The sequence below is a fragment of the Xiphias gladius genome, chromosome 7 (assembly GCF_016859285.1).
Source record: "Xiphias gladius isolate SHS-SW01 ecotype Sanya breed wild chromosome 7, ASM1685928v1, whole genome shotgun sequence".
NCBI lineage: Eukaryota > Metazoa > Chordata > Actinopteri > Istiophoriformes > Xiphiidae > Xiphias > Xiphias gladius.
The window spans coordinates 485,388-502,481 of record NC_053406.1 but is presented as its reverse complement, the minus strand read 5'-3'; the positions used below and the strand labels follow the sequence as shown (position 1 = coordinate 502,481).

Below are 17,094 nucleotides of genomic sequence, written 5' to 3'. Positions count from 1 at the left end.
TATATAGTGTATACAACTATATATAGTATAACTATATATAGTATACAACTTGCAGTTGTAGAATAGTGCTACAGAGTGATGCTTCTTTTCTTTCACAAGTGATCTTTTGCTGAGAACAGAAACTGACTTATATAGAGCAAATTCATCAGACAAGAGTCAAAAATGTCCTCTTAGCCATTACAGAATTATTTTAATTAACCAATTGAAAGGACCGATCAGTGCTATTTTACTTACTAATAAAAAGAGCAAGGAGAGATAAAAGGTTTGAAAGATATTTGTTAGCAAGAAAGCATGACAAAGGTAGCATGCAGGTATTTTTTCCAAGGGGGAATCAGATCCAAAATGAAATTGACTATCAGAACCTAATTCTATCTGCAAGGACAGACTGCGATCCACTTTTAAGGAATCAAAACAACATTTTTTGGCAATATTTTTCTCTCCAGTACTGTTATATTATTTTTTATTGGGCTACTATAAGGAAATGTCAAATGGAAGGTATTGTGACCTGTTTCTCTTTTTGATGCATTTCAATGCTCAGGACTTTCATGCAATTATAACAATAAGTTAGTCTGTACAATGTCATTAACACAGATCAATACGAGTATTGTTGGGTGGACCACAACAGCAGTCCCAGCCCTATAGATGCAAATGTCCCTGACTGACTGACTGACTGATAAAGATACACCATCGTTCAGCTGAATGCCGTGTGACTGATTTGCTGAAGTTACACCATTGGCTGTTGGTTTTGGTGCAATCGTATTCTACTGCATCATCAGGGGGGCTTTTACGGGCAGTTTTGCCAACTTAGTGCCTTTGTCGCTAGATCAACCGATTTTTCACACCCTTTTAGTGACTTATTTTCACAAAAGCACCTAATGACAAATCAAGGATTTTTTGGACAAACCTCAGTTATTTTCCGTGGAAGAGAGTCGCTAGTATTGCCCTACGAGCGCGACGTCGGGTTCTCGCTAAGCAGGCACACCCTTCTATGAGTCTCATTCAAATGACCACACGGCAGCTGACATAGACGTGAATGAGCTTCTAATATTCTCTCTGAGTGATCATGGTAAATATAGTAAATAGAGCTGAAATCACAGCACAGCTGTTTTCGTTAACTTATGTGTATATGGATTTTGTCAGAAGACGTCATGGTTATAAAATCAGGATTTTAATAGTGCAGAGCAGTAGCTTGGAAATGGTTTGATAGTGACTGTTGGTTAACTTGTATTATTGGGCTGCGTTTCGGTCACTATTTCAATACTTGTTCTGTTGTCTGAAAACAGAAACAGAAAAACCTACAAATGAGAACAGCTATATTGGGAATTCAGGTGTATAAAAATACTGTCTATGTCAGCACAGAGAGTAGGAGACAAGCAAATGGATAAAGGACGGTCCAGCTATATACTAGGTTTTGACATAGTCTTGTTTAATCTGACCTGAAAACAGCAGTATCTTTAAATTTTAACTAATAGTCATTTCTATGGTGCTTTCACCATCCAAACCTACGGTCTTCAGATATTTTGAGAAATAGTCAGCCATGTCTCCATGTCCATGTCATTTACAGACAGGGGTATTTATCATACCGCCGTCTTCAAGGTTTGCATTTTTAGCCAGTGTGTGTGGTTTTGTCAGGGCTGGGCTGGGCAAAGATGGAAATAGTTGATTTTTGCATTAGTCAGCAGTAGATATTGCCTTTTACTCTTAAGACAGAAAGACATTTCTAAACATAGCTGTATATGCTATGCATAGCTGTGTTCATTGCTCTACTGTAATGAACAGCAGACAGTCAAATATTGATGTCAGAGTCCCTGATGTGGCACTGCCGCAGAACAATGCTCACAGAGCCTATTAACCATTACACTCATGACAATCTGGAATATGTGTAAACAGACAGAAGAGCAAATAAGGTGACTTGATATCCTTATATATGATTGTATGGCTAAAACTCCTAGACCAATCAGGTTAAGTATACTTTAGTTATGCGTGTGGGGAAATTCATAGCTGCCTTTGACCCAACTTGTATTGGAGCAGCGTGCAGCCATTCAGTTCTGAGGCCATGGCCTAAAGGGCAGTTGCTGGAGTACCCCTGATAACTAACCATCATGTATTTCGGGATTAGAGGAAACTGGAGCACCTGGGGAAAATTTAACTGGGGGAACAGGCACCACGCAGAATTCCCCTAGTCCAGCCCTAGTGGTGGTCAAAAATGTTACTTTTTCAATTCAACTCAATTCAGTTTTATTTATATAGCGCAGAATCATAACAGAGCTTATCTCAGGGCACTTTTTCATATAGAGCAGGTCTAGACCGTACTCTTTATAGTTATATTTACAGAGACCCAACATTCCCCCATGAGCAAGCACTTGGTGACAGTGGCAAGGAAAAACTCCCTTTTAACAGATAGAAACATTGAACAGAACCCAGCTCATGGTGGGGGGCCGTCTGCCTCGGCCGACTGGGTTGAGAGAGAAAGAGAGAGGGGTATAATAATAATGAGACTAATAGTAAAACTAATAATTATAAACACTATGTTAATAATAATAATAATAATCAGACTAACTATAATAATAATGATGATAATCATAATAATCGAAGCAGTGGGTGTTGAGCAGGATCATGGGGGCAGTAGGTGGTTTGCGGTCACAGATCCAGACTTTGCAGCTCCAAAACCTGCAGAAAGTGACAGGGGGAGAGAAGAGCATTCTGGATCAGCTGTTGAGTATTTAAAGATTTGTTGGGACAGCCTGATAAGAAGGAGCTGCAGTAAACCGTAGAAGAGCATGGACTCGTTCTTCTGCATCTTTCTGAGAGGATGTGCCTGATATTTACAATGTTACGTAGTTGAAAAAAGGCAGCCCTTGAAGTTTGTTGTCTGTAGGAGTTAAAGGACATATCCTGATCAAAGAGAACTCCAACATTTGTAATGTTTCTGGAGGCCAGGGCAATGCCATCAAGAGTAAGTACATCATTAGATAATGTGTTTCTGAGGCATTGGGGGCCAAGTACAATAACTTAAGTTTTTTCTGAGTTTAACTGCATAAAGTTTCTAGGTAATCCACGTCTTTATGTCCCTCATGCATGCTTGAAGTTTAGCTAACTGATTGGTTTCATCAGGCTTCACTGACAAGTACAATTGGGTATCATCTGCATAACAATAGAAGTTTATGGACTGTTTCCTAATAATATTGCCTAAAGGAAGCGTATATAAGGTGAATAGAAATGGTCCAAGCACAGAACTTTGTGGAACTCCGTGACTAACTTTTGAGTATATGGAGGATTTATCGTTTACATGCACAAACTGAAATCAATCGGATACATAAGACTTAAACCAACTTAGAGCGGTTCCTTTAATGCCAATTAAATGTTCCACTCTCTGTGATAGGATGTGATGGTAATTAGTGTCAAATGTAGCACTAAGATCTAACAAGACAAGTATGGAAACAAGCCTTTGCCCGATGCAATTAGAAAATCTTTTTTCACTTTCACCAGTGCTGTGTCTGCTATGATGCACTCTAAATCCTGACTGAAAATCCTCGAATTAACTATTATTAGATAGAAAGTCACACAACTGGTTGGTGACAGCTTTCTCAAGGATCTTAGAGAGAAAGGGATGGTTAGATATATGTCTATAGTTGGCTAAAAAAATTTGGATCAAGAGTAGGCTTTTTAAGAAGATGTTTAATTAAAGCTTTTTTTAAAGGACTTAGTTATATCTAATAAAGGAGTGTGAACTAAATGTAAAACTTAAGCAGCCTAGCTGGGATGGGGTCTAAGAGACAGGTTGATGTTTTAGATGAAGACATTGTTGAAGTTAGTTGGTGTCGGTCGATGGGAGATAAACCGTCTAAATATATATCAGATTTTACAGCTGTTTCTATGGTTCTAGTGACTGAAGATAAACCGGTGCCGGTTTAGGGCAGGAGGTGATGGATTTTGTCGATTAATATTTAGAATTTTATCATTAAAGAAGCTCATGAAGCCATCACTACCGAAAGCTATAGGAATACATGGATCAATAGAGCTATGACCCTCTGTCAGCCTGGCCTCTGAAAAGAAACCGACGGTTGTTTTTATTTTCCTCTATTAATGATGCTCTGGCATTACAGAGGGCCTTCCTATATGCTTTAAGACTACCTTTCTAGGCTAAGCGAGATTCTTCAAGTTCGGGTGAACGCCATATCCATTCAAGTTTTTGCATTGTTTGCTTCAATGTGCAGGTTTGGGAGTTAAACCATGGAGTTAACCTCCTTTGTTTTATTATCTTCTTTTTTAAAGGGGCAATAGAGTTGAGTGTTATCCTCATTGAGCCTGCAGCACTATCAACAAGATGATCAGTTTGGGAGGGACTAAAGTTAACATAGAGGTCCTCTGTTATATTGTAACATGCCAGTGAATTAAATGCTGATGGAATCACTTCCTTAAATTTAGCTACAGCACTATCAGATAGAAATCTAGTAAAGACATTTTTGCCTGATTGATTGTAGTCCAGTAACAGGAATTCAAAAGTTATTAAATAATGGTACGTTAAAGGAGGATTCTGTGGAAAGACTATTAAATGTTCAATTTCGATGCGATAATTCAGAAGAAGGTCAAGGCTGTGGTTAAAACAGTGAGTGGGTTTATTTACACTCTGAGCAAAGCCAATTGAGTATAATAAAGAGATAAATTCAGTGCCAGGGCTAGCATCACCAACATCCACATGGATTTTGAAATCGCCTACGATAATTACTTCATCTGTACTAAAGACTAAACTTGATAAAGACTCTGAGAATTCAGATTATGGGCCAGGAGTGCAGTAAACAATAACAAATAGAATAGGTTTTAATATTTTCCAGGTTGGATGTGAGATACTAAAAACAAAACTATCGAATAAGTTATAACTGAGTTTAGTTTTAGGGTTGATAAATAACCTTCAGTTTAAAATGGCTCCAACTCCAATTCCTTGGCCTGTGCATCAACGAATGCCAGTGTTAATATGACTGGAGGGAGTGGATTAATTTGAGATAATATATTTATCATGACACAGCCAGGTTTCAGTAAGACTAAATAAATCAATATGATGATTTGACATTAGATCGTTTACTAATATAGCTTTAGATGGGAGTGATCTAATGTTAAACACATTTAATTCACCTATTTTGTTTTACTTTTGCAGCAGTGGTCTTAATATACATTAGATTTTTGTGTACAACTCCTCTTATGTTTATTTTTAATTTACTTAATTTAGGTGGTTGGAGGGCAGATCCAGTCTGTTTTAGGTGGGTGACTGCTGTAAAGGAAGCACAGAGAAGTGAGTAAGACTGCAACTCTGCCTCCTGGTCTCAACTCTGGGTTGTCATGGTTTTGGTCTACTAATAAACTCACAAACGCCGGCAACCAGGAATGACTCAGTAGGCTCACCTCAGCACGTCAGCACGTTATTTCATGAACTTAAAAAATACAAAAAAATTAAACATTAATATTGACATGTGCAATAGTTTGGGCGCCCTACTAAGTCAGTACCTAAGAAACCCCTCTCTGGCGATAGAGTCTTTCTGTTCTTGATTTAGAAATGTTCCGCGCATCACTTCAAAATTTCAGGCTGTCATGCACAGGCAGCATGTTGGAGATGTACCCAAATACTTACAGCGATATTCAGGTCAGGGGACTATAAGGGCCGTTCCATAGTTCCAACCTTGTATTTTTTGAAGTAGGTTTGCTTTGGATCATTGTCTTGTTGTAAAAGCTAGCCTCTTTTCAGTTTCCTTTTCTTGACTGCAGGAAATTTACATCCAGATTTTGCTGATATTTAGTGATGTCCATTCTTTCCTCTATCTATGCAGTGTCTCCCGTGCCACCTGCTGTCACACAACCCCAAAGTAGAGTATTTTCACCGTCATGCAGTTTCAACAGTTTCATCAAATGCTGCTACTTTTTTTTTTTTTTTCTCCAAACACACCTATGGTGATTGTTTCTAAAGAGCTCAGTTTTAACTAAATCTATCCTCTGTCTTATCCAGATGTTGCTTTGCAGACTTTAGATGTTGACTTTTGTGATGAGGTCACAGTTAAAGTTTCCTCCTTAAGACTCTACCATGTAGACCCTGTTTGTGTATCAATGCTACACAGTGGAATGTTGTACCACCACTCCTGTGTTTAGTTAAATCTTCGTGCAGCTCCTTTTGTGTAAAGTCAAACCCCCATATGGATGCAAACGTGCAGTTTTATCTTAAAGTTTTATTGACTTTCCAGATCTTGTCTTGACTTCCACAGTTCCCCTTAACTGCCATTTCCTAACGACATTTCAAAGAGTGGAAATTTTGAGCTGGAGACACTTTGATACCCTTTTATAAACTCTCCTGCTTTATAGGCATCACTTAGCTTAATTTCAGATACTCAATCAGTTGCTTAGAGGAGTCCATGGTTGTTGAGTGTTACCATAAAGTTTGAAGAGTAAGAGAACTTTTAATCAGCTGACTATTCCTAATGACAGTTCTTGACCCACCTTACAAGTCCTAACAAGTCAGTTTAGATCTAATGAGTTAATGAAGTTCTGAGCGTTTTACAGGTAGAAGGGAGTTCAAACTTTTGCACATTCCACAAATACTGTTTTTATCACAAAATAAAAAGTATTAGTGGACTAACATTTGAAGAAGCTAATTTTGTTTCCTGCAACTTCTTTTCACTTCAAAAATCAACAAAATATGTAATTTGCCCAGGGGTAGCCAAACTTTTTCATACCACTGTACATGCACTGCAGTAACCTGGCTACTTTAAATCCACATATACGTGCAGCATGTGGGTAATTAGATCTTTCCCCTACTCCCATCATTATTTTGGAATCATGACATACTTAATGTAACTACACGAGTGATAAAATGTGCTATTTTCTGATTTTTTTTTTATTTTTTATTTTTTTTATTTTTTATTTTTTTTAGCCTCACTAGTGGTGAGGCTCTAGGGATGGCACCACCAATTTGGCCAGTGTGACTATGAACAGTTTTGTTGTACCTGGGGGGTGCACATGCGTATTATGTCAGTGGTTTGAGTTAATATGAAAATCTATTTAACTTAATGTTAGTTAGTTAAATCTACCTTTCTCTCTTCTCTTTCTTTTTCTGTTCCTTGTCTCTTTCATTTTTGCCTTGGATGGGTGTCACCACATATCTCCACTTCTTGTGCAAAGTGTATATAGCGGAAACACTGCCTGCTAACTATATGAATGTTAGCACTGTTAGTATTAGCACTTTAGCATTATGCACAAAGGACCACTGAGCCGAAGTAAAGCTTCACAGAGCTGCTAGTATGGCTGCTGACTCTAAGTCTGTTTAGAAAGAGAGAGTGCAGCTTTTTCTTTACAATTAGTCAACTATTCAACAGTGGAAATTGACTTTTTTTAGACTATCTAGAAGCTAGAACTTTGAATTGCATAATTTTGAATATGAGGATGCATCCCTGCCTATAACATTCTCCACTTAATCCCACCGCTTTGCTGTCACAGCTATATTTTTCCTGTCTAAAGTCTTTGTCATACATATATTCACATGTAAAAAGGTGATTAGAAACCCCTTTGTGTGTACAGATTGTAAAATTATTTTTCCAGGAGAAGTCTATTTAGGGAAATCACGTTTCTCTAAGCACCTACCCTGATTACAGAAACCAGGTTTAATAAGGTTGTAGATTACTTACTACCTGCCACTATTTCCAACATTTTTTATTCAGGTTAGGTTAACCTAATAATAAACTCACGCCAGACTGAATATGTGGTTTGCAAGTGAGGCAGTGCAGTGCACTGACCTGCTGTGGCTTGCACTCATCCGTCACCCCCTCCTCTCCCAACAAGGCTGTTTGTTCAGTAGTGTGGCTGTGGCTGCAGGGTCAGCACAGAGAAAACTCTTCAACAAATAAGCTGTACTAAGCCTGCAGCTTCTACTTCTCAACAGCAGAGGAAAAGCTGTCCACCAGCCCACTGCAGTGTGTAGACTTTATGTCGGGGAAGTGTCTGTGTGCGTGTGTGTGTGTATGTTAGAGGCTGAATGCTAAACGTCGCAGATGGTGTAAATGCTAGAGATAATCAAAGCCAGAGTGATGCCCAGCAAGATGAAACATAGAACTATCCTTAGTTATAAATGCATAGATTTGTTGTTTTACAGCCTCGTCATCGTCTTATTTATCTTTCTGTGGGCATTGAATTCTTGTAGTAACTCTCCATAAAATGTGTATAAAACAGAATTCATTTAAATTTTCTTGTAGCAACTCCATTGTCATAACTCTGTTTGAAGCAGCTCTCTGCAAAGTGAAATTGCACAGTAATGTTGGCTTAGCATCAAAAGGCCTGTCAGTTAAAAAGAATTGACAATTGACAATTTTTTTTTCTGTAGATTTGCTCTGAGATGCTTTCGATATATAAAATAATGACAATGTCTTGGTGCCTGACATCTGTGACATGTAATTAGAATCTGGGACATAAAATGGTACATTTGATTAGGTTTTGTTGTTAACTTGGCTCAGTGAATGTTGTTCTGGTGTATAATCAGAACTAACTATGTCTTTTGTGTTTTGTGCCACAATCCAGGCCTCATGGAGCTGGGAACTCGACGCCTGCTCTGCACGAGGGAGCTTGATCCATGCCCGGTTCCCAGCAAACAACCATAAAGGGTGGGAACCTTAATTGTCCCTCAGTTCCTTTTTCCTATCCCTCCCCCAGTTGCCCCTGTGGTGATATTGTCCTCTAGTGTCTGTGGCCTGTAACATGTTTGGCAAGCTGAAACAGAACTTGCTGGTGGCCTGTCTGGTCATCAGCTCGGTCACGGTCTTCTACCTGGGCCGCCATGCCATGGAGTGCCACCATCGCATTGAGGAGCGCAGCCAGCTGGGTGGAATCCTGCCTCTGTCAGCACTGGGAGGCAGCATGCGGACCACTTCACGAGCAGGCCAGAATCTCAGCACACCTTTTGTTTACAACAAAGACATGCCACTCATCTTCATTGGTGGTGTGCCCCGCAGTGGGACTACGCTAATGCGAGCAATGCTTGATGCCCACCCAGAGGTACGCTGTGGTGAGGAAACCCGCGTAATCCCACGTATCCTCGCCATGAAGCAGATGTGGAGCCGCTCTGGCCGGGAGAAGATGCGCCTGGACGAGGCAGGTGTGACAGATGAGGTGCTGGACGCCGCCATGCAGGCTTTCCTGCTGGAAATCATCGTCAAACATGGTGAGCCTGCCAACTTCCTGTGCAACAAGGACCCTTTTGCGCTGAAGTCGCTCTCCTACCTGGCCAGAATCTTTCCCCATGCAAAGTTTGTACTCATGATACGTGATGGGCGGGCTTCAGTCCACTCCATGATCTCACGGAAGGTGACCATTGCTGGCTTTGATTTGGGCAGCTACCGGGACTGCCTAACCAAGTGGAATCGGGCCATAGAGACCATGTACACTCAGTGCCTGGAGGCGGCTGATAAATGCCTTCCAGTGCACTATGAACAGTTGGTCCTCCATCCTGAGAAATGGATGAGGACACTGCTGAAATTCCTTGACATTCCTTGGAATGATGCTGTCCTCCACCACGAGGAGCTCATTGGGAAAGCTGGTGGAGTGTCCCTCTCCAAGTAAGTATTGCTGACAACGCCTTAATTTCCTTTTTTGTTTCCCTAGCCCAGCCAACTCCAAGCCCTGACACCTTGTTCTGTGCCCAGACTTTGAAAGGTATAAGTATAGTTCATGGTATTAGTTACAAGCAAGGGTGCCAGTGGACCTTTCCCACGTCATGTGTTTTTCATAATTGTTTGAATTTTAAGGGGAAAATGAGTTTGTAGAAGTAAGACAGTGAATCATCAGTGGCTCTAATTAGATGGAATCTGTAGACTAACTTGGTTGAGTTTAGTTGAACTTTAGTGTTTGGTGGCTCGTTAACTGTAGTAATTGTTGTCACAGAGTAAAACATCACTCTGGCCATAGTGACTCTTTGTTTGTAGCTCTGGGAAAGACTTTTCCATGTCATTACATCCAGACAGAACTCTTTAATTTAATTACAACATAGGCCTGTGTGATGCCTTTTAGGAATAGATTTTCTCTTTCAAGCAGTTTCCTCAAACTGAAATGGCTCCATTGTTTTCTTGTTATTTCTTGTTTGTCGTATTAGGGTTGAATGCACTTCCTTGTAATATGGGGGTCAAAGGCTGTCTGTATCCCTTTGTATGTTTAAACTAAGCTTAAAGTCCATTTAGTTGCTTCCAGGAGTCTAAAGTGGTTACTACCATTGATAACACTGAATTACCATCCATCACTGCTGTGTGGTCATTCAGTTTGATCTTTGTTGACATTTTGGACACTTTTGGAATGCAGTTTCTGGAATTTCTCTGCTATGTCTGTCATAACTAAAGCTGGGCAGACACTGTGCCATTTTATTGATCTTAAATGTTTTGTCAACTCGCACTACACATTTTAATCGGCCTCTCTGCTAGAATTGCGATTTCTCTACTCAGACTACACAGGATCAATCGACCGGCCACAATGTGGAAATCACACTGAATGGAAGCACGGGCCCCCCTGGTCGGTCTATTCCAGTGATTATTCCAAGTAAGATTATTCATATAAGATGGCTGTGTCCTCAATGGTGACAAAAATAGAGAAATGCAACACTTTTTGCAATTTTATTACGAACTGATGGTAAAATGAAAAATACAACTAATATAGCAGTAGATGGCAGTAGATGTCTGTTCTCTAGCAAAGTTCAGTTATATGTGTGTGTATCACCGCAGTCTCAAGACTACTGTTTTGGCCACGACATGAAAAATACTACGCCAATAATATTAAAACAAGGCTACAATATATAATACTTTTTTTGACAGCAGCCATTTGGATAATCCTATGGTGGAGCTACATACACTGCAGACAGCAGACCAAAATTTCTGACACATTAGAAATTCATGTGATCGTCTGATAGCGAGATGGTTAATCGTACAGCAGATTAATCAATTGTCTTCACCCCCCTTAACTGCACTTGAAATGACGACTGATCTGGCAAAAAATTGGGCTAAAATTGGGCCCAATCCGCTTAATGTATCCATTTTGACCCTGATACTGAGGCAGCAACTTCTAAGAGGCATCACTTTTACCAGATGCTTCCTCTACTGCTTCATTTAATAGCCCATTGTAGTGGTGGTTAAATAAATATTTGCTGTTGCAACAAGTTCGGATTTCTTCCAGGCTCGCAAGCTCCACATGGTAAGCAGGGCCTACCATATCACATTCCCAGTGCAATAAAAATTAGTTTGGACATGTTCTTAGCTACTTAACTTGTAACTACTTAGCCTGGAGGGAAGAAAAGTATGGATCGGCTTGTAACATGAAGATAGAATGACAAGTAGGTAAGTAGTGTGTGTAGTTGTAGTAAAGAATCACTTTCTATATAATCACACCTCCTGTAGGCCTTAAAAAGCATGGACCTCTGGCCTTGAAATATATCCTATCTATGTTTTCACAAAGCTTCCAGACTTTCCATCATTACATGGAAATTAAACATCCTGCTGCAGAGTACAGCAAGGAACCTACTCATTAGTGACTTAAAACACATGAGATTATGTTTGCACTACTGTACTGTAAACAGGTTTTCCTAATGGCCCTACCTGGTGTCAGAGTTGTTTTGGTTTCAATGATTTGGAAGGCTGGCCTCTGGAAGTTTTTGAGGAAAACGCTGAATGGGTGCAACCCCATTCCTTGCCTCTGTCTGCCCCCCTCTACTACCACACTCTTCCTGCTAAAATGAACCAAAACACACTCCATATCCCCTGGAGATGATTTAGGCCACATTTTGTTATTGTCTGCATATTAGAACACTCATGGTTTTTGTTAAAAAGTTTAGCATCCATTGAACAGATTTCTTTTGAAATGCCTTTTGCCTTTCCTGCAAACTTTATGAACTCGTCCCACTTCTATTGTAGTAAAAAGTGAGGATGGATTTCTATAAAGGCTACAAGACTGAAACTTGGTGTCTGTGGAGGGTGCTGAAGAGATTGGTATAGGCCAGGGGCATTTGCGTCATAAACATTTTCCTGCCATTTTGAAGTTTTTGCTAGACATACTTCTGACTCCCTATCCTACATGTCCATCCAAGCATCACCAAACTTGTTACATACCCTATTTGGATGACCCCAAACACTGCCCATATGTTTGGTTTGAGATATCATGTACTGTTTTTCCATGACTGGCTGAAAAACTTTTGTGGGTGTGGTCAAATTCAACCTACTGTAACTCCTGAATGCTTCATCCATTTGCAACCAAATTCAAACCATGTGTACAGACTGAGATGACGAATAAGACTGATGTTTTGCCACCAGGGGGAGCTATAGTAAAAAAAAAAAAAACAACTAAAATTGATTAATACAAATTGCTATTACTCAGAGACAGTAATGGCTAGAAACATGGTTCAGCTTTTAAAATGTCAAGCATGATTAGCCCATAGTAGCTTGTCAGCAGCTTGTTGATATCTCTTATATTTAATGTGATATTAATTATTTAATGAGGAGTGCATAAAATCCCTAATCTCAGAAATTGTAAAGGCTACAGAATTGGATTTGACAGACAGCTAGCCCAAAGTGAAATGCTTCACATGTTCAAAATTTGTTACAATAGCACCACCATGTGGTCATTTATTGATGTTTTGAGATCTTTGTTGATCACACATAAACCATGAGGTGTACACGAAAAAATCTTTAACCTGTGGATTCTGTGTGCAGCTTCAAGATTTGATGTCACTTGAATTTGTTATCAGAATATATTTTTCACTTCCTACTCTTAACCAAACTTGGGACATACTTTATTTAGAACACCCTGGAGACAAAAGTTAAGATTGTTTTGCAATTTCATTTACCATTTCTACTGAATTGCACTTTAACAGATAGGGGGCAATAGAGTAAAAATAAAAATGCACAGTTATAATGCTGTTTTTAAAAAAAAAAAAAAAAAAAAAAAAAAAAGGTGCAGCAGCTGCAAGCTTTTGAACCATGGCAAGTAATATTTACTGGGATTTACATGAACCTTGTGTTCACATTTTTATCTTCAGTACGTTTATAAAGAAAAAAAGTCCTGTCAAAGTTTTAATGTAAACTATAAGAGGGGAAACCTCATCTTTCATCATAGGGCCAAATATTTTTGTTGGATGGTGGGGTTTGGCCCATGGGACACAATCTGCCTACTACTGATGAAAAGATTGTGCAGTATGCCTATGTTTAGCTAACTGTGCATGCATTCTCACGAAGGCATTTGGATTTATTTAGAAATTTGACAAAGGCCAACATTAATACACAGCTATAATGATAAATGATTAATCTTTTTAGAGGAATGTTACTTTTCTAGCCCTTCTCATGACATCAGAGCACTGGCATTCTCTCTCAAGGACTCTTCAGCAGTGCTGATGTTTTGACACGAGCTTGAACCTACTTGTTTGTTGTTGTTGTTGTTGTTGTTGAAGGATGGCCTTCTTAACTCTGAACCCCTCACTGCAAGAAGGAGAGATTGAAGAAGAAACATAAAGCTGTTCATAATACTAACATAAAGACAATAATGTTTAAACACATTTCATCCTTTGAAGTTTTTCAAAATATATCCAGTAATGTCACATCAACCAATTTCCTCACTTCTGGGTTTAAATATGGACCTCTAACCTGTAAACAGTTGCCATGTGTTACTTTTATGGTTGTGTAAAAGTAAACAACAAGTGGTCATGGAAAAACAGAGTGAAAAGAGTGAGTTTGACAAGGCAACTGTAGCCTTGACCCAAGTCTAATAAAACCCTGGATTTAAAGAGATGTGTATCCAACTGAGCATGCTTGACTCTTGGCTTCATCCCTTTTCTTAACTGTATTTGAGATCAGTTTAGTTTTTGAGTCTGGTTCTTTGTTGTCACAGGCCAACTCAAACTAAATGTTTAAACAGTCAGACTTCAGAAACAATCTGCTTTTGTTTATCACAACTTGTACCAATCACGGCCCTGTTTGGTGCCCCCCCTAAGGACTAACACCCTGTATCCTAACAGAATGATCTCCTTTACCTCTCTTTCAGCTACATGTTTCATACCTCTTAAATGGAAACATGTATCCCCACCCACCCATAATAAATGAATCAAGGGTGTATTATATCAAATTAACCTAGAGAAGATTAGATTTTACCTGATATGTTATGTAAGAAATCTATCTAAGGACCTTAACAGTGGTTCCAGAGGTTGGGGATAATTAAAGCCATAGAATGTTAGATAGAACACTTCAGATACATGCACTTACACATGCATACATACATACACTTAGGGGTCCATGCATTGAGTGTAGGAACCCTATTTTTACTGTAATGGCATGACTTGGGGGTTTGCACAGGGTTGTATGCCTTATTTTGCCAAAATGTTATGTTTACGTGTGGCCTTGGAGCTCAATGATATATAAGGACCTGCCTCTAATTGGGACCGAGTACTTCGTGGTGAACAGCATTCACGTCCTGTCAGCTACATAAGACTTACTTGCTGTGAAATTCAGCTTTTTTGCCCAATGGCATTGGAACTTTATTTACATCATCTTTACACAATGGTAATTTTGTCTTTGATATGACTATGCCATCTATGCAACACTGGACATACAGGGCTCTTATAAGTTGTTGCTTACAGTTACATTTTTTTTTTGTTTTGTTTTGGGACTCTGTACATCCCCACTACCTATTTTGCATTTAATGGTCTCTTAATGTCAACACTTCTTCCTGTTTATCGCTGCTATGGGGAGGGGAAGGAAGGATGTATGATTGCATGTATGATTGTTTGTGTAACGTTGGAAAAGTTGTAAAACCTAATAAACAGAGTTTTTTTTAAAAGAAATATAACAGCATTCAGTGCATGGCAGTTGTACATGAGTAACCTTCAAGTACAGAGTAGGTTAAAAAATTATTTTAAACTTGTGATGCTTGTAGTCAGAAAACACAGTAAAATGCCCACAAGCATCACCTTTTGAGCGCAGCTTAGAGAAACCTCTTCGCTACTGCTTCAGTTCAGTCATTGTGTTTTTTGTGATTAGATATTGCTGGTAACAGACATCTAGTATTTTTAATATTTATTTACATCACAGAGCTCATGACATCCATCTTTGCTTGATAGGAGGCTGTTGTAGTTATTTATTGAGGTTGTGTCACTACTATGATCATGCTTAAGGCCTTCATGACAGTTTAAAAGTAAAAATTAAGCTCTATAAACTTAAAGCCCTTTTTCATTTATGTTAACATCATATAGGCACTGATTTATTTATTTAGAAAGAAGTTTAGATCAGATTTTGGTTGCTTTTTAAAATAACAGATTACTAGTTCCTTTACCATGAAATTGTTTGGTTTTTAGCTTTAGGGTTAATCCTTAAAAATATAGAAGTAAATATAAAGTAAAATAAACATAATGAATACACATCTTATTAAGTATTACATAAATCCTATAAACCAGCCTGCAAAATTCAAGAGCTCATCTTAAGATGCTGTGTGGCATGTTGTGGTTCACGCAGAGATGCCATGGAGACTTTCAAGTGGTCTTCAGCCATGCTGCTCCAACTTGGGCAACTATAACTCAATGCTAAAGACCCTTGAAATTCTCTGTAAGGCCACACTGTCCTTGTCTCTCATAACCCTCTATCATCATTTGTGTCCAGACACTGGAAAATCTACTTCAGTGGTCATGTTTTCATAAAAAAGGATTTGTGTTTTTAACCTCTTTTCCTACCATAACTATAGAATGGTACAATGCTTGAAATAGAAAAACAAATGTGAGGCTAAAACAGACTAAATGTCTGCACAGGGAGGTAGAGTGAAAAAGCCCTTTCGGATCCAGATGCAAATCTCGGTCATTTAGTGCACACGTCACCCCTCCACAAATTGATTTCCATCAAATATTTATGAATGGGGACCTTAACCAGAGCCCTCGCAGCTGAGCAGAATATAGGCATGTAAACACTGTTTTGTCCTGCATGTCCATGTCTAATAGCCCAGTATTAGCAGGCGCAGTCATACACAAAGTCAACAATGCCTTAAGATACAAGAGTGACTTCCAGGACAATACTGACTCATACTTACAAAATAATACAACAGTAAATGTAACTAAGTTGTTTTCATATTTTCCTACTGGTGTGATAATCAGTGAAATCTGCAATTTTAATGTGTAATTGGAATGTAACCTATAGAATGTCTGGCCTCCATTTCACATAATTCAAGCCAGTGACTCGCATATCAGTATAATTTCTAAATCACTCTCAATTAACACAAAATGTTTACTAAAGGAATTAGGCAATTTCCCCTACACCATTAAAACCAGTTACCCGTTTTAATGTTGTGGCTGAATAGTGTGTAATGTATTCTTTAAGATTTTCACTCTGTATACATTCTACAGTAGTTTTTAATCAGTAGACAGTCTACGTGTCTGCGATTACAGGCTTTGGTCCAATGTCATACCTCTCTCCTAAAAGGGTCCTGATACGGTTTGATGTAAGAAGAGCCCAGCCACAAGTAGCCTTCAGGGCATCACAACTACCTTTTACCATCAAACATTTTGCCTCACCTCATCTCAAGTACTTTGCCCTCAGTGCATTAAAAGTCAATCCCCATGACACGTGGCAGAAAATGCCTCTTGCCCACTGCAACCACCAGCACTCCTTGCTCTCCACTATCCCATGGCTCTGGGTCTCTACTTACATGACAATCTCAATCAGTGGACAACTAAGCTCCAGGGTGGGACCTTGTCTTAGCATTAACATCAATTACCTGGCTTTGATATCCAAAAACGGAGCCAGTCCATTCCCAACTCTCTATCCTATTTGTGATCTTGATGTCTCTATCTCTCTTATCAGCTGTTGGTGATACAGAACACCACCTTGGGTAAAGCTGGCCCAGCAATGAATAATTGACGAGCTGGAGGCCATAAAGAGCATCTGCCTGAAAGGAAGTGGTCATGTGATGGGCGGAAAGGTTTTGTCACATCACATTTAAAGACAAGAAAAGAAGTTTGTGTGTCACTTGTTCACGAATGTGATTATAAATGATTTAAGTTTGATGACAGGAAACAGACAAATGGAATGTTTATAACCATGAAGTGTCTCTTCAATA

General features: G+C 39.1%; 1 protein-coding gene across 7 annotated transcripts in view; it reads left to right on the top strand.

Moving 5' to 3' along the window:
• Positions 1-17,094, top strand: part of tpst1 (tyrosylprotein sulfotransferase 1) — a 60,234-nt gene that overhangs the window by 15,008 nt on the left and 28,132 nt on the right. For 6 of the 7 annotated variants that reach the window (XM_040130312.1, XM_040130311.1, XM_040130310.1 and 3 more), the window contains exon 2: positions 8,554-9,587. In XM_040130312.1, coding sequence (XP_039986246.1) covers positions 8,731-9,587 — 857 coding nt within the window. In that variant the 5' untranslated portion in view covers positions 8,554-8,730. Of the gene's footprint in view, positions 1-5,269; positions 5,291-8,553; positions 9,588-17,094 lie in introns of those variants that run through there. The other variant, XM_040130309.1, reaches the window with a different exon arrangement.